Genomic DNA, 19584 nt, shown 5'->3' with positions numbered 1-19584 from the left:
ATCAAATGCTTTATACCACCGCCAAGACACTAGCAGTCAAGTTACAGTCAAGCTCTTGTTTGGTTCCGTTAGTACAATTTATGATTGTGTTGTTCTCATCATTCTAATGGCATCCCACACGAAATTCCTGGTAATAAAATTATTACATCTCTTCTGCTGTTAGTCCGAATACACAAGCGACTCCCTACAAGTTGAAGAGCCATTAATAGACTAGCAGAAACTGTAATAGTTATGTTTATGTTGGTTGGTTTGCATTACAACTTCTAAATATTGTTTTGTTATTTTGTTCTTCATATTGCTTGAGTCATATCGCTTGTCATAGTCTGACTGACAAACAGAGATACCATTTGAAACCATTTATCTCGTGGGTTAGAAATTCTCTTCTACAGAAATTCTCTCCTGTTGGACGCTGCCAAAGTACTTGTCAGCATTCAGTAGAAGACAGGTTAATATCATAGACTTGTTGATTGGTCTAAAGGTCTGGTGATCTATAACGCTCGACATTCAAACAACTGGTTAGGGTTCAATTCTTAAAGCCTGTCACAGTGGTGACATGGAATAATAGGTGACATGGAATGACATGCAACCTTAAATTGCTCTCAGCAACTGAGCATGTCGCCAGATGTCAAGGTTTCCTTGCCACTAGACTCAGACATGTCCAGATACGATCACAGAGCCATTGATGGTGCAATAGTGAACATAAAAACATGCACAACCTCTGCTTGCTGTAGGTCAAGCAGACGGCATACTCGATCTTTGAGGAGTTGTCCTCTCATCATACTCAGTCTTCGAGGGATTGTCCTCACATTAATTGGTCAATCATAGATTGTGTCTAATCTATAGATGTTTGTATTTTAGAAGAGCACTACACACCACAACTTATCCAAGTAGTATCCCTGTGTATGAATTCTGACCCAGACAAGCGACCAGACGGCGCATATGTCTATGAGGTAGGTTCATTATGCTATTTCAGCTAGTTCATGTTATATATTTTGGAAGTTGTTTCCTTTTACTTAGTAACTGCACAGATCACGTGGTGGTTCAAGAAATGTAGTCAAACTGCAGCACTGGATTATTTGCTTCAACCCACCCTTTCATAGGCGCATGCGCATGTATGCAAAATCTATGGTCGACTGCCGTGTGCGCATTGTTGCGAATTTCCTATCAAATACGTAGTAACTTGATTTTATTATTTGTTGACACCATGACCAACGATCTTCAGAACTTTAAAGGTATTGAGAGTGTTGGCTGAAGATTTTACAATAAAATTGGCCTCATTTCACGGAGCATTTTTAAGTTTTTGCTTGGGAATTTTCAACTCAAAAACGTACATTTCTTTTCCTTCTGATGTTCGAACTATTTAGTGTTCTTATGGCTTTTGTAAGTACCTCCCGAGTTAGAAAACAAAGAATTACTCATGTTGATGACATATTAGCCAATTCAAATTCAGATTTTATTGATTACACAGATAATTAAAGTAGCAGCACTGACTCTGATAGTGGTGAAAGTAATAGTTTTGTAGGAGTAAGGAACTTTGTAGAGAATCGTTTTAGCTTAGTAGCATTCGTAGCTTCATAGAGCTTTAGCAATGCACAAAATATAGATACATTAAATTTTTGCATGGCACTGTTTGTTAGCATGTTGGCAAAATAAAATATATAACAAAAATGTTCTAGATAGAGTTTGAAGTGGAAAAAAAATTGTATACATCATGAGGCAAAATCGACAATTTTCGGTAATATGGCTAGCAGTAGGCCGATAGCTAAATTTGTACATGGATGGCAGTCTATCATCATATTTTGGACAAGTATTATTTATGATGATGTATATATATTATAATATATATACATCATATATAATAATATATATATATATGTATATATTATTATATATGATGATGCATCTTGTTAAAATCATTCTCTAGTCCGACAAACGCGAATGTTTAAAGTAATTAATTAAACCATTGAAACTAATACATTATTGTGAACACTGTAACAAGTATGTAAGAGCGTAAATTGCATGTAAAAACTAAACTAAGAAATTCCTGATCAGTAAAGGAAATATTTTTGTTAGTTCACTTCAGACATTTGTGAATGAAACAATAGGTTTGACAAATGGTTGGTTTGGTGGTAAAGTGAGTGGGCGCCCTCGGGAATTAAAATCATATGGCGGGGGTCCGCTGTTTGTTGGAAATTTGTATGCCAAAACTAACATTTTCCCAAATTTTGAATCTACAACTTTGTATGAAAAGACAACTTTGTATGTGTGTGTGTGTGTGTGTGTGTGTGTTTTATTTCACCTTTAAAGATTACACAATTGAATTAATACTCGAGACAAAATATAATTAACCAATGCGTGAAAAAATAACAATAAGTAAGAAATGATGATGGGGCCCATTGCGAAATGGCAAAGCCAGTGGTACGCGAGCCCGAGTCAGCAGCACAAAAACCAGACCGTAACACTCACTCTCCAGACTGGAGATGGTGCCTCAGTTCCACCTTATATTTACCGAGACATTTTATTGATCTTATTGAATTAGGTAGTCGATTCCACAGCGCAGGTGTTGCAAAGTTTGAGGATCGTTGACCGGCTAAAGTTAGATGATTAGGTACGGGAAGAGAAAGTAATTGATGACGAGTATTATAAAATGGTAGTGCTGGATCACATTTTGAGTAAAATAATTTATGGGCTTGAATAAGCAACTTATATTTATGCAATTTATCAATAGTTAAAATATCAGAGGTTTTAAATAAATCGTTTGTTGGAAATCCAAATGGCTTACGGTTAATGATTCTGACAATTTTCTTTTGAAACTGTATTATTTTGCTAAGATGAATTTTGGATGCATTGCCATAAGTTTCTATTGAATAGCATAATTTGGAGTGAATAAGTGTGTAATAAAGCATAATCAGCAATTTTTTTGGAATGAAAGCACTTATGCGGTAAAAGATGCCTGATATAGGCCGTAAATCTAATAAAAGCTTACGAGCGTGGGAAGACCAGTTCAAATTTTTATCAATTGACACTCCAAGAAATTTGACTTCATCAATTGCTTTAATAAAAGTGTTATTAAAAAGAATAGGCTGATCAAATCTAATTTTGCTCTGGTAATTTTTAAAAACAGTAAAACAGGTTTTGTCAAAGTTAATGGTTAATTTGTTCGTTTGACACCAATCAGCTAGTTTTTCAAGATCAGATTGGACTTTAGGTAAATCGTCGTTTAGGTTCTTTGAACTCATAAACAAATTGGTATCATCAGCATACAATATAGGAGTTAGATGAGTTAAACAATCACAAAGATCATTTATGTAAATTAAGAATAAAGTCGGGCCTAGCACCGAGCCCTGAGGTACGCCACAAGTCAAATTGTCAGCGTTAGAAAAAGTATCATTAATTTTTGTTGTTTGGGTTCGGCGGGTTAAATAGCTTTGTATCCATCTGATGGTTAACTCACTAAAATTAAATTGCTCTAGTTTTTTAAATAATATTGCGTGATCGATCGTATCAAAGGCCTTCCTGAAATCTATAAAAATTCCTATAACACATTCACTTCGGTCAAACGATTCTAGAATTTGGTTAGTAAAAGTTGAGATGGCATCAGATGTGCCTCTAGCTCTTCTGAATCCAAATTGGTTTTTATATAAAAGTGATTTATTTTCTAAATAATCAACAATTTGTTGATTAACAAGTTTTTCCAATATTTTACTAATATGTACGTAGATACAACTTTGTATGAAGAAACAACTTTGTATGTAGAGACAACTTTGTATGTAGAGACAAGTTTGTGTGTACGTAGATACCACTTTGTATGTAGAGACAACTTTGTATGTACGTAGATGCAACTATGTATGTAGAGACAACTTTGTATGTAGAGACTACTTTGTATATATAAAGGCGACCCCCATATTGAGGATTGTCCGTAACCTTGTTAGCCTACATAAATGATAAACGAGGAACTTTACACATTTAACAATCACAGTAAATGTTTTCGTTGTTATTACCTTGTGTTAGTATACCTTAGGTTATACACCTTATGTCAGTGAAATTGTTCAGAACTGTTATCTGAAATGCTCTAAAAAGTCCACAACGGTATCAAAAAAGATGTTTAGCTATAAAAATATTGTGAGAACTCTAGCAAGGGACCTCATTGATTGTACTTACTGGGGAAGACAACTCTCATATCACATTCATCTGAGTATCGAGGATGGGCTCAGGTTAAGAGAAGCTGTGATGTAGCCTTATAAAAGATATTATAACCATTGAGATGACCTGAAATACTACAGTTCACTCTATGAGAGTTCACTCTATGAGAGTGCTGTAAGATAAGATAAAACCTTCTCTTATAAAAACCTTACCAAAACCAGACAACTCTTTCAGAATATGCTGCTTAGCTAACACTGACTGGTATTCCATATGTAACTAGACTAGTAAATTTTGTTATGTGGTTTCACCTTTTGAGTGCCAAGGACCTGCCAGTCAACAACTAAATCTCTATTTAAAAAAAACGAGTTCTATTCCATTCCATTTTACTCGAGTGTAAAATGAATCGTCACCTTGATTATTGCAGCTAGTCGTCACGCTAATAGTCACACTAATCGTCGCACTAATCGTCACACTAATCGTCAGATGCATCCAACCTGAGGATCACTATTAACATAGATATCAAATATAGTGCATCCCAGGATATGATGCCGTGATATACGATTTTTTCACCTTATGATGTGGAACACGATGATTTTTACACCTCACCATATGAATATTATTTCACCATATGAATGCAGAAATTTTCGCCAGAGTTCAAATTTGACAATCGGTGGGCTTATTACGTGCGTCGAAATAAAAAGTACACCGAAATCCTGTTTGCCGAAAATATTTTATAAAGCCTGAAAGAAACACGATGACCGATTTCTCAGTTCTGCAATTCTTGTTTGTACTTTAAAACCGGTTGCACAATTGGAGTTGCGATCTTTTCATAAAGGAGTCAGTTGTCAGACAACTTCTCTTAACCTGCTAACAAAAATCCGTTTCAACACAAAAATCGCATCGTTTGGGCTTTCTTGCCGAGTTATGTTAAAAAAGGTTTTCATGATATTGGCTAAAATTATAGCCAATATCACCGGAAAACTGGAAACTAATAGGAGAGAAAGTTTTAGTGGTAAAAAGTTGACATTCAGTAAAATGGATAAAATACATACCAAAGTTTAGCCTCAGTTTGTGTTTAGTAAGCTAAACTTACTTGAAGTGAATTCAAAGTTTGTTATACATACCTCTGTCTTGAAGGTAAGTACACTCTACAGTACACACTACAGTACACACTACAGTACACACTACAGTACACACTACAGTACACACTACAGTACACACTACAGTACACACTACAGTACACACTACAGTACACACTACAGTACACACTACAGTACACACTACAGTACACACTACAGTACACACTACAGTACACACTACAGTACACACTACAGTACACACTACAGTACACACTACACCGCACATTGCGACGTTACATTTTAATGCAGATCTTAACCGATAAATACACTAAATACAATAAAGTTAATGTACTGTAGGTAATTATAGTCACCAAGGTTAACATACTATTTTGTTACTAATTTTCAATATATCCACCACTTATATAAAATTTTTACGATTTTCACCAGGGGGTGTTTGCATTATATAATTACTATGGTTTCTATACCCCTACATACGATTTTTTCACCATACGATGCCAACACAGGAACGGGTCGCAATCATGTTCTGACAGTGCACTGTAAATCAATAAACAACAAAAGTTAAAAATTAGAGTTAAAATTACTCATATTAATAATAGCAATTATATTTTTATCTATAATAGTAATAAATATTTCATTCTATTTTCATCTAAAATAGTAATAAATATTTCATTCTATTTTTATCTAAAATAGTAATAATATTTCATTATATTGTTATGGATAATAGTAATACATATTTTATTATACTGTAATGTATAATAGTAATAAATATTTTTATCTAAAATAGTAATAAATATTTTGTTATATTTTTATCTAAAATAGTAATAAATGTTTTGCTATATTTTTATCTATAATAGTAATAAATATTTTATTTTATCTATAATAGTAATAAATCATAAAATTAATTCCTAGATGAGCTTTAACTCAACAAAGTAGCGTTATCCATATTCTTTTTTGTTGTTTTTGAATGATTGCAGTTAATAGAATAGCTGCTTGAACTGCTGATGCAGGCGTAAAGCTAAAAACTACAGACTGGTTGCACTCGACCTGCTGTCTTTAGTCTCCGCATGACTCCACATTACCGGTCTCGGCATGACTTACTTTATTTAATACTTCATCAAACTTCTTAGTTCTGACTGCAGAGGTTCATAAATGTCTCTTTCCAAGTGAACACATCACTTCTGTTGCCCTGCGCCCCCCCCCCCCCCCCCGGTTAATGTTGTATTTGTCGTTACCTCCTCCTGTTATGTTATCTTCAATTTCTTAGGCTCATACAACATCTAATGTAAGATAGTTTGATATTTTGCTTACAAGACTAGACTGTCGATTGTTGATTCTATTCTGAGGTATGAAATCTCTAGCTCTCACCACTTTGGTATGTTCATGTTAGAATAGATGGTTGTCAGCAGTGATGACGATCTCAGGACAAGATTTCAATAAGAACAATGGCTCAGTTTTCATACACCCTATTATTTTAACAACTACCGTAATGATTCTTCAATTATGTCAGCTGTGTGCCTAAAATTTGAATGCTCCCCGTGTGACCCATGTGCATACCTCCGTGTGTGGAGAATCTGAAACAACCGTATTCATGTGACTCACTTTGTTAAGCTTTCTTCATAAATGCTGCCAACCCTGGATATGGAGGCAGTGAAGCATATTTGAAAGAAGGATTATGGTTTTGGTATATCTATAGAACTCTTAGATAGCTCTGGGCTATACAGGCCTAGTTTCTATGATAGCATTCTCTACTACGGATACATTACAAAAATCGTTTAAACACAACTTGTTGCATTTTGGAGTTGCTCACTCTTTTAACTATAATGAACAAGTGTAGATGACTTGTAATCATTTCAAATTTGGCCGCTCGTTTGTTTGTGAGCAAGTTTTTTCCGCCGATGTATTCAAGTTGAGCAAATCTAGAAGGTATATATGGCAGTGGTTGAAGGTTATAACAAAGGGAAAGAAATCATAACATTTTTGAAAAATCGTGTTTTATTAATTTGAGATCTGAGATGTTCCTTTCTCAAATTTTGTTAAACCTGCGAATCTTTGAGAGGAGATGTGGCCTGGTGGTCTAAAACGGCGTTGTCAGGAAGGACATCAAACCCTAAATTGCACACTGTAATTTGGCATGTTGAGGTCCCGACCACGGAGCCATTGTTTGTGTAACAATACTCTTAAAAAACACCACTGCCTCCCCTCGCTTGTTGTAAACTAAGACATCATTCTTGATCTTAAAGGGATTACTCATACACACCTAGTGCTATCGGACTAGCCAAATGTTGTTCACATCCCAACCACCTATATTATTGATACCTGAGTCTGTGGCATGATATGATCATGTGATTTCCCTGTCAAGTGACTCTATTTAGAGTTGGCCTTATGCTCTACACTCTTTCAGATCTATTGTACATCATCTTGTTTTCTCAGCTGACCTTCAGCTCGTCTGCTGACATTGTTATTGCACTAAAAGTAGAACAGGATGTAGCCAGAGTGTCACCAGATAGCAGTTGGTAGACGCCTACTGATAAGTAGGACAGTTTAAACAATGACAAGCCCTCACTCAGTGGAGATAATTAATGTCATGCATACCCTAGATAAGTCCGGTGTTTGGTTACTGATAGCGGAGCAGCTGGGGGTACATTGTTGAATCTGACTGTTTCATTCAAAGGTCAAACAGCCCTCAGCTTAAGTTTCTACAAATGCGTTCATCCGATCCCAATATATTTTTCCGAAATTATGTGCCGAAATGACATCAATAGTAGCTATCATTGCTATAGTTGAGATCAGCTATTGCTTTTAAACTATAGTGTCACGTCAGTCCCTAATTTGTTAGTCTCTCTGCAACTATAGACATCACAATCACGCTTTCGCTTGATCTGAGCGAGTGAACTCCGATCATGTTTTGTCGATTTTAATCTTAAAACATTCTGGCAGTCAGATCAACTCAACCATCAAAAATGATAGAAAAATCACTGATACTCTCTAGTAAAATTTACTGAATATTTGTGGAAGTTAAATATTTAAATGTCTTTGAGTAATTCTGGTAGGTTAACTATGTAGTTGTGTCCCCTTCCGTGTACCATTATTCATTCAGTAAACATCAATGCCTTCTCATATCGTCTCTCTCTGTCAAAAGAGGAATTTTTCAATGGAGGAATTTTGTGAATTTTTGATGCAGATAATCTCTGCCAACATCCTTCATTCCGTATTTTTAAATTAATAATAAAACAGCTTTTAAATTACAGAGCCTTGATTGATCAGGCCTATAACTTATGGTTGTTCAACTCAAGAGGAAATAATTATGTTTTTTGGAAAGTTGAGTTTCTGTGAAAGCAAAAAGCTAATCGCTTTTCTTGAAACTGAACCTTTACTGTGCCAAGTTCCATTTCTGTCTGTTTGTCCGAAGCCATGGCTGGATGTTAAAAAGGTTGTATTATTAGTTGAATTCCAACTTGCAACCTTCGGCTTGGTAGACGACACTCTAACACCTGAGTCAATCGACTGCCTTCACACATTCTAGAATAACTGTGCATATAGTTATTACACCTGATAATCTCCCACCGCACATCAGACTGCCATGGTACTAGTATATATAAATCATGAATTAATGATTTAATTCTGTGCCCTGATTGTTGGGCTCAGATTGGAACGATCACATGACTTTCATTATGACTGACATCATTATTGTGACTGTATTATTCACAAGTAGAGAACTCTATTCTTGTAAAAATCTATGTTGAACAGGGGAAAGTCAGTTAGCAGTGTTCTAAGACGAGAGGCTCATCAAACAGGCTAACTGAACTTTTGTAACCTCTTGTAGCAATGGTTCATCATAAACATCTGGAGAAGTTTAAGTCTACAGATAAGCAGTTAATGGGTAACAGATGGGAGTGTTTAAGATAATACAGGGCAGCTGTTCGGTCACATAATACCCTGTACGTCATCCTTTGAGCCAAATATTTATTAGGCACTATCAGACATCGTGCATCCATTGCAGCAGCGTTAGCAGCACGTAGCAACCTTACAGTAACAAAATCTTGTTGATGCAAAACACCGCTTTATCATGCCCAGTATTGATCTAACAAATGGCGTGGAAATTAGATTTCTTATCACTGTAGAAAAACCTTGAAGAAATCAATTTATCAACTTGTCCAAGGCTTTATCGAAACCCGCTGTTCTTTCATAAGTTAAATGAACTCTTGTTTTAGTTGTAGTAAAACTGACATGAACTCCACTTTGCAGCACATGCAAGGAGTTGTACTATTCCACTATGGTTAGGCTATTACATTCCGGGAGTTTTACAATAATTACACTTGTGTTACCGCCATATGATTGTAAATAATTCCTGTTCTGTTTCAAGCCATTTTGAAATGTGAATGTCTTTATCCACAATAGTTTATAACTTTTACTAAAAAGCGATTATAGAGTTGGAACTTGTTGTCATTAATTTGTTATTATGCTTTTTCTTACAGAGGTAAGACAGTTATTTTATTTGTTCATTGTAAGAGATCCTAGTATTATTTTATCTGGAACCAAAACACTTCCAATAACAATACGTTGTGTCTGTACTGCTTCTGGATTATCTCAGTCAAATTTATTTTAAAATTAGCACAACTAATTCTATGTGTTAACGAGTTTGACATGACTCTTTGATAACAAAGCGTTTCATGGCAATATTCATCCCGCAATTTGTCCTCCTTGAGAGTTACCTGGTTTATATCGTATTGGTTGTATGTTAACATTGTTGTAAAGGACAGGAATCGATATGAAAGGTTCCAACTTCATGAAACTCCCGTAATGTTTAACTTAACGTCTAGAGCGATGTCTAGCATAACGCCTGGCTTAACACATGGTACGTTGTTTGACATAACGTCTGGTATGCTGTCTGGCATGAGGTTCGTCATGACAGCTAGTGTGAGGCTTAAGCCATGGTCACACGATGACCGAACCGACTTAGGTTCGGTTCGGCTAAGCCACATGTCACACGGCATCCGAAGTCACTTCACTTCCTAGATGCCATATGCATGGATACAGGACATTGTTTCATTGGTAGTTTTTATGTATTTGAGCTAAATACTTCTATTGTAAACAAAAAACTTTGAGGAACAATTATTAATTACAATTACGCAGCAGATTTATCAGAAGATCAATCACCTGCTCAAAACAAATTACTCGATACAAAGATTTTGCCAACCCTTCCCATCAACAAAATTATATTTTTTGTTAACATATGAATGTTTTTCTATGCTGAGTACATAACAAACAAAAACAGTATTTATCATAGTACTGTGGTTTTACATAAATAAATCAGTCAACGATTCTTCATCAGGATGAGTATGACACATTACTTATATTCTACATGAAAGAAAACCACAACCATTCTCTTACATTTATGCAAAACTTAAGTGCAACATCTTACATTTATGCAACACAATCACAAGCTACATTGTGCCTGAGTAAAGGCCGGGCCACACGTATCGTGTAATTTCAACTAATCTGGGAAATTCCATTCGTACGGAATTTCTGACCTGCCACACGGAGTTTTTCCACCACGGATTCGTGCGAAACTAACTTTCAACTAGCCAATCATAACGCGGTGATAAATTGAAGCCGATTCCGTTTCAATCATTTGCTTCAGTACAAACATGTGGGTCAGATCTAAAAAGATAACGTTTTGTGAGTTTCTAGTCGCAAATCCTAATTCCTAATATCGGTTGCGGAATGTACACGTAAATTAATTCCGGCGCCTACAATATAACTGCGCGTTAATAAGGTCGTTTCTACGCAACTACAAAACTGCTAATGCTAGTTGCACTGAGTAGTTGTAGTAGGCTGTTGTTGTAAATGGTTTTTAGTATACTTTTGAATAGAGCTTGTACATTGATAATATTATTACGAACTATTACGTATGTACTACATTGCAAAACGGTTATTTTGTATGACTACAGCAGGTTTTGGCTTGCCCACAAAACCGTTTTACTTTTTCTTCTATTTACAATACAAACTTGAACCTGACTTTTCAGCAATTATTAGCCTAGCTACAAAACAGTTATATTTCTATTAAATACATATGGGAACCTGACTTTTCAGCAAATATTAGTCTAGCTACAAAACAGTTATATTTCTATTAAATAAATCCATTACGTCCATGGTACTACTGATTACATATAATCGCCAACACAGTACACAGTTTTCAAACCAAGTTAGGAACTGCGGGCTAGAAACTCGCAAATCATTATCTTTTTTAGATCTGACCAAACATGCGCCAAAGAAAACGACCTTCAACATTCAACTAACCTTTTCAACCGACCAATCAAACAGCGTTACGTAGGAATTTCTGACGTTTCGTCCAATTCAGGATTCGTTCATCGTGCGCAACCAACGATGGACGAATTCGTCCAAATGTCAATTCGTACGAATCGTTTCGTCCAAATTTCACCGATTTCGTGAGAATTTTGTCTCGTGTGGCCTTACCTTAAAGCCTGGCAAAATCCTTTTACAATATATCATTATATGGCAATGGATTATGTCTTTTAATTATTTTACTTATTTATCAACGAATTCCATATAGTTTTGTGCTCCCATTTCATTCGAAATGAAAGACCAAATAATGTAAATGACGCCATATCTTTGATATTGTCCGGGTGAGCCTGGTCGTAAATTCCTTCCATGTTGTTTAATTAACGAAATAAAAATATCGGCCTTTTCTTTTTTAACTTTGCTCGCACACGTAAGAATTAATGTCAAGCGTGCTCGCTAGAATTTCAACCAGCCAATAAGAGCAGGGGTTCGGCCGCGAACTTTCGAGCAGGACTGACATAGTTCGTTTTGGCCAGAAATGTCTTCGGCCGAACAGTTTACAACTGACACCGTCGTCGTTTTGCGTCGTTTAGTTAATTTCGGCTCTCGTGTGACCACCCCTTTAGCCTGACTTCTATCTACTGCTGCAGAGAGTGACGCTTGCTTTAATGAGTGCAGGTTGCGTAGGTGTAGTCAGTGCAGGTTGCTAAAGCCTATTCATTATAAACATACTCTGATTACATGGCTAATATTTACACTGAGATAAGTTTACATCTCATTGTTCATTCAGATGAATTGATTTCAGTTGACTCAACCGATTGCAATGGCAGATTAGGCCACATCAGTTCCCATATACCGCCTCATTGGAATACAATAGATTAAAAATAGCAATACTTTGGCAGTATGCCAACTTTATAGCTAGCAGTAATTATAGAAGGCTTTGTTTATTGGCCAATGGCTGTCTCCTTGGTGACCACAGCATACCCACCCTCTACCCTCCCGGCTTTAGTGGCGTGGGATTTTATCAGTATGTAATGGTTTCCACTTGACTAAGTTTGTTGAAAAGAAATTCTTTGAACTGTACTCAAGCTTTGCGTACATTAGAATCAGGCCACCTCCACTATAAACTGGAACAGGCAATCATTTCAATCCGTTTTTGATTATCAGCTGATGATAAGCTTACAGAATAATTGATAGATAGTTCTGCTATTACAACAACCAATCAGAAAGGACTCCGACAGCTACCGATTTTTTTCGTTTTATTACCAGTCAATGGCAGTTGGAAACCTGTTCAGACAAAGTATTTTTGATCATTCCAGTTTTGCACAAAGTTTGGTTATTTCTAGTAACTGCCACTGTTTTCAACTTTAGAACTCTAGCAAATATCTTAGTTAATGGAAATCCTAAACATGGAATATTCTATTCTGGCCAGACTTTGTTAATAGGCTAAAAACTGCAGGATACTGTTTAGTTTGATTTTAAGTAACTATCATGGTTTCTTTACCAAGTTGCTATCAATCTTTGTGTAAAGCACAACTAACATAAACATCAATGTAAAAAATATTATTTTTGTTACATCTATAGGCCTATATGTAAATATCAAGGTTTGTGTGTGTGTGATTCAGTTTGTCTAGCTATAGCTATCAAAATCCCGTTCCCCAGACGACATGCTAAACTGTTGAGCTACGCGAGATTGATGGATTCATTGGGCGATATATGTCTCTATGTGGATAAAAATATGCATACCGCTTTATGGTATGGAGCAACGTCGTTTTATGCTTGCTCTCAGTGCTCTTTTTAGTAAGTTTAGCAATACTAGCTTACCCAAATTAGCCATTGGCAATGTGCCAGGCTAATGGCAACTGCATTACCTGCCACTGTTTTATAAGCTGTTTTTAATACCAGTGCAATGCTCGGCATTCGCTAGTGTTAGAATATTTTTGGAATTTTATAAGTAGAAAAAGGCTTCTTCTAGAATTAGCTACCTCCGTAACTTTCATATGGAACCATAGAATATCAACGCAATAAAAAATTGAAAAGTTCAAGTAAACGAATTTATTAAAATTATTCATAGGAAGGTTGAAGACTTTGAAAAACTCGTGGCAGTAACTACCAATGAGAGTCATCACTCTACTGCTGCCAGAATCGTCAAAGGATGCTTCCAAATCAGGCAAAATTGATTTTATTTCAGTTCCATGTTTTGGTGATAAGAATAGAAAATAATACACAAGAAGCACAACTTTGCTTTTTTGGTCAAACAGATCGAGCGCATTGCTAGTTCTTTAGCTGTTCTATAATGTATCATTTAGTGTGCACATGGCTTTTTTCATATGGCTCCATATTTCCATATGACACACTTACATGCCCAATACAGCTGATGTTACCAGTTACATGTACCTATCAGGAACCATCGTTGTTGGCAGGATAGCAATGTTGTAGAAAAGCAAAATTGTTGTTAATAGAACAGAGAAATGCAGTCAAGATTTATCACCATTATCATCATTATTTATCGTCGATATTATTATTCTGCTGTCTGATTCTATATGTATGTTGTATTATTTAATATTATTCAGCTGTCTGATTCTATATGTACTTCGTATTATTTAGCACATTGTAGCTAGCAGAATGATCGACAGTAGATAGTGAAATTATAAAAAGTAGCTTAAAAGTCGCCCTTGACCTTTACTCAATTATTAGTTAATTCAGTTATTGTGAAATATGTATCAGCGGTAGTAATTAAAAATCAGCAGTTTTAATTTATGATTTAAAAATATGCTCAATTTTTTAAAGATAGTATCCCAGACATTTTTTGCGAGAGTTCTTATTCCTTTGTGGGACTTGTTATTCCGTGGCAGTTTTTATTCCTTTCTAGGAATTTTTATTCCATTGAAAGAGTTGTGGTTATATGGTTCCAAACGTTGTTTTGAATCGGTAGTTTGTGGGGGAAAACTATCGTATTCACTAATAGTTTGCTGACCAATTAAGCACGGCCGTCAACTGTGCTGACCACATCAAATTGAACACTAGTTCTGTTGCAGTTTGGCAGCTTCTCCCAACTTTCGCTCTCAAAGTAAAAAACTTCAATTTTGCTTGTTCAATTTTAATTTGTCGTCTACCCTTGCGGTTTTTTATCCACTCTACCAGGTTCTTCCGGTCTGTTCTAGGTTGCTAAGAAGATGAATGAGTTCTTTGCTCAACAAAGTCAGAGTAATCCCCCCACTCCTACGCCGGCTCAACAGCAAGACCCCCAGTGACCATACACCAGCTTCTCATTTTTGCTGTCGCAATAGGATCACACGCTGACTCAGGATCTTTGGCTAATACCAATATATTTATGTATGCGTGCACAACGATGTCTAGAGGCATTCAGAAGGAGTTATTTCCTCTTGCTCACAAAAGACGCATTACCTTTAGTACAAAAGTTGAAAAATTTAAGCTTTACATTCCACATTTTTTCATAAAATATTCTTGACAGATTTTAGTGAAAAAATTCGAGCCGTGGTCTAGTTTTTCGTATTCTCTCTACAATTTCTATTATTTTGACCTGCTTGAAAATATCAGACACTAAATTGGATATGTGACAGTAGCCCAAGCTAAAAGAAGTTTCTGAGTTCATCTTGTATTTATGTATTGGTACTGTTATGTATTCAGCTTATTTTCTGTTCCGTCCCTTCTCTTCATTCTTTATCTTAAATTATCTTGTATTAGTTTGTTTTGAGGATCACAGAGCTCTGGCTCTTCCTTGGCACCAAATATAATATATACAAATACTATCACCCCAATAAGATCTTTTCCACGTCTTCATTATGGTTTGTTTTTACAAGATAGCCATGAGATATCGGTAGATTCAACTATGAACAGACTTGTTTTCGGAGTCAGCGGTATCGTACAAATCGTATGTGCAAACAAACCAGTGTATTTTGTGAACTCAGTTGGTTTGGAAACATCTCTTGGGAATTGGAGTCCGAACAGATAGTGTTCAACACTCTTGCTTACAGAGAGTTTTTCTGACTCTTCTTCACCGCCACCAAGATTTCAATTTTTGAGATTTCAGTTAGTTCGACTGTCTACAGCCACACTTGGAGATAAGGAGCTGCCTGATCTGCCCACGGACAAGTTTCGTAAAGTCAGGTGGGCATAGGGGGTAAGTCGACGACTGACTGCACTATCTTAGGTATTCAAACCTGCCACATTGGCCACAGCACTCTACCGTCTGTACCAAGCAAACGCCTTCTGATGTTTCAGAATAATTCTGTAGATCCTTATTCTCTGTGCTTTATTGAAACACCTGAATGTCTCTTTCAACACACCTGACTGCTAGGGTAGTAGTATGAATAATAGTTACAATAGGAAGAATAACAATATTTAAAAACCCTTTGATAGAAACATACTTTTTATGATCACATTAGCAGTTTTAAAAAAGTGAAGAGATTAGCACCCTGGCAATCCAGTGTGATAGGAGAGATCCTCAGGTGTAACAAGCGTATGCACAGTTATTCCAAAGGGTGCCAAGGCGGTTGATTCGTTTGTGCGTAAGATGTCAGACTACTAATCTGAATGACACTAGTTATAATTCTGTATGATGCATTTTTTTCATACCTCCAACTGTGGCTCCGGACAAACAACTAAATGGACATGGCTCTTATAGTAACGATTGACTCAATAAAAGTCTTAAGGGTTTCACTCCATTTATAGACAAAACCGTCAAACTGTTGCTTGACATGATGAGAATAATTTTAGCCAAAACTAAACATAGGATTAAGGATCCAATTTTATTTTCGATATAGGTTGGTGAAGGGATTATCTAGTCTATGAATCTTACATTAAACAAAATAAACATGACTCAAACTCTCTGAAAATTTTGTCATTAAGTTTTCTGGTTGTTTCAAGAAATTTACTACATTTTGAAATTTTAGATGAACTGGTCTGAAAAAATAACTGTTTTGATTTAACCAAGTACATTCAGAATGGTGTAAATATGTTTAAAGTAGATTTCTGAGGTGCGTATCAACCTTAATAACTGGCGTGTACTGTATTTCGATGTCTTGAGATAAATTGAGCAATCCGTTTTGGAAAAGCAACACTTGGAAATAATAATTTAAACAATACTTATAGAAGCTGGTGATTGCCTGTCTGTGTACCATGTTAGAATTACTAACCTCTTTTACTGGCTATAAGAAATTAATAAAAACTGTAAAAATGTGACGCTGATCAACTTTATCCATTTACAAAAAATGTTACTGCAGAACCCCTAGATACTATGACCCTTGACCCAGACACAATGACCCTGGTATACAACTTTTTCAGGTCATGATGTAAAATATTCTAGCACATCTGGTTTTTCTGGCTCTGGTTATAATATTTTCCTGTCTTACTCTGTGGCCAGAAATTACTACGATACTGATAGGTTATTGAACAAAATCCTCCCTCAATGCCTGATAGCGATCGATAGCTATCCGCCATTTACGATCAACTAAGTGAATAACCTTGAGGAAAAACTTCATCACTGTTCATAATAAAGGCTGGTTCACACTATATTGTCGTATCTCAGCGTTGATGCCACAATACTTCGGTGATTGTTGATGATAATGATGCTCACACCATCACAAAGCTATCCGCGTTTGCATCAGGAAATACTCCGTGAAGTAGTGTTCTCATTTTTTTTTAATTTTTGCAAAAAACTCTTTGTTTCCGAGTGCTAGAATCAAATATACTAGTCCCGGAGTGACTATCATAAACGGATATAACTAAATTCCGCCATCCGTGACTGCGAATTACCATCATCGAAATGGTTCATATTTGAAAGGCGATCGTCGATGCTCGGCGAATTATCGGGAAAGTTAGACAGCTGCAAATCTTCCCGACATGTCCGCGATGCTTCGTTGATGCCATCGGTTCACATAATTGCCGATGAACGCCGCAAGGAAAACGCTGACTAACGGCAATACAGTAGGAACCAGCCTTGAGGCACTTTTTGTACAATGTTTTATCAGACATTGTGGGTCAGGAAAATTTTTGCTTGACTCCAATGTAACCACTATCATAAACTGACAATATTATTAAAAGTGTAACTGTTTTTTTATCAGGCCAAAATCTGATTGTGCTTGAATAAAGAATTTAATGGCGAAATAAGTTTCTAAATTTAACCAAGCTTGAAGCTGCCAAATGTTTACAAATGTCTAATATAACAAGTTTGCATTTTACACAGACAATAATGGCGAGTAGCTAATATTTTGTGCATTTGAAAATATATTAGTGGTCCAAAATTTTATTGATCTATTCCAGTATTGAACTGTAGCATAGGCTTCTGTAGAAAAACAGGATGGAAGAGGAAACGGAAAGAGGGGAGAGATAGTGAGAGAGAGGAGAAAAATGCAAGAGGAGAGAGAAAAGAGACAGTAGGAATAGAAAGTGAGGAGATAACAGGTAGGGAGAGGGAGAAGAGAGAGTACTTGTGAGAGGAAGAGAGATATAAAGAGATAAAGAGGAGAGAGGAAAGAAGAAGGCAGAGACAGAAAATCGAAAAAAAAGTTTCATGGATTAAAACTAGGACTCCAGCCCAGTGGATGAAGGCTTGTTATGTTGTTACAAAAGACATTTGATGCTAAAAGTCACTCCAGTAACATGGACATTTCTAACTTTGAATAATAAGCAAACTTTGTGAATGGAATAGAGTTATTTGTAATGTAAATGATACAGATTTCAGGTAATTACACCCCACCTCATCCATCATTGTAACGTGGTATAAAAATGGATAATTTTTTTGTCTTCGACCTAAAATTCATCTCTTTTGATTACAAACGAGAATAGCATCTCATAGTTGCCAAAACTCTTTTATACATTACTTACTATTGTTTTTGGAGGCGCTGACTCATTTGGGTAAAAGCTGTATGATCCGCTTGCTTAAAAGGGCTTTTTTTTAATTTTCTTTACGTGACAAGCTTGATGGTGCTTATCAATCTGGGCAATTTAACAAAAATATAAATTTTCTTAACTAATATCTGCTTTTGTGGTTCACTCCTTTCAGTTTTAAAACTTTTTATAATCCAGTTTCACAGTTCAACTGCACAAAGATTTTAATGCTAAAACATTTTTGTACATCATTTTGTGTTAAGGACTGAGTTAAAAAGAAATTTTTAATCTCTGAAAATTTCATCTGCTAAAGCAATCAATGTTGATATTAAAGACTAAACTGTAATTGCTGACAATAACAAAATTGCATTTAATTTAAATTATATATTGAAGACTTGAAGAAGAATCACGAATAAATTTAAATAACTTCACAAGTAAAAAGCTCCTGCTAAAGATCTACAGTCAGAAGTCAGAGCGGTTAGCAACAACATAACCAGGGCTCAGCCGGTACACAACTCGCAAACATACTTTCTGGTACGGCGATCGCACTTAAGTTAGGAAACTTGGCCTACTTATTATCTTCTCACGAAAGTACCGCGAAAGCACCTCTTCAAAAGGATGAAAACTCCTACTGCAATGAATGATAATCCTGATGACTTTTATCTAAAGAGTTGATCAGCTTGACTTTTCTTCTAAGTTGAGTAAGCTGAGCTGTCATGACATTCCAAGTGAATGTAGACATTCCTACATCATTTGTTTGCATCCAACATTCAAAATACTTGACATTCCTTTCCTAGGCTAATAAAAGATAAGTGGCGCCACCGCAGCTGTTGAAGAATATCTTCCTACACTCTGGTATAATTACTTGTTATCAGTAATCTTTGTTTTATGACTCCATAAAAGCGGCTAAAGGAAGTCTAAAGGTTTAAACACACTAGAGATAAAATAGCAGGTGTTATGAAACGCTAGTACCAACATCAGCCTTGTAATGAATACTTGTAACAAATAGGCCTATATTTTTCGTCATTGTTTTTCATGCAACTGAATTAATTTCATAATGATGTAAAATGAATTATTTAGATTACCATTTTCTTCCTCATCAAACTTTTGAAATAACAATATGTTGAAAGCCGTTATGCTGCTGTAAGGCTAGCAGTTTTTTACTACAAGATAAACTACTGTTGCC

The 19584-nt window shown here is 35.8% G+C and overlaps 1 protein-coding gene across 2 annotated transcripts in view; it reads left to right on the top strand.

The window, feature by feature from the left end:
- LOC137398981 (serine/threonine-protein kinase Nek7-like) overlaps positions 1–15319 on the top strand; it is a 38479-nt gene extending 23160 nt beyond the window's left edge. For both annotated transcript variants that reach the window (XM_068085140.1, XM_068085139.1), the window contains exons 10-11: positions 859–950; positions 14711–15319. In XM_068085140.1, the coding sequence (XP_067941241.1) occupies positions 859–950; positions 14711–14800 (182 nt within the window). In that variant the 3' untranslated portion in view covers positions 14801–15319. The remainder of the gene's footprint in view (positions 1–858; positions 951–14710) is intronic.
- The last annotated feature ends 4265 nt before the right edge of the window (positions 15320–19584 follow it).

Source organism: Watersipora subatra, chromosome 6 (genome assembly GCF_963576615.1).
Source record: "Watersipora subatra chromosome 6, tzWatSuba1.1, whole genome shotgun sequence".
Lineage (NCBI taxonomy): Eukaryota > Metazoa > Bryozoa > Gymnolaemata > Cheilostomatida > Watersiporidae > Watersipora > Watersipora subatra.
The sequence above is the reverse complement of the archived record's forward strand: the minus strand, read 5'-3'. Positions and strand labels throughout refer to the sequence as shown.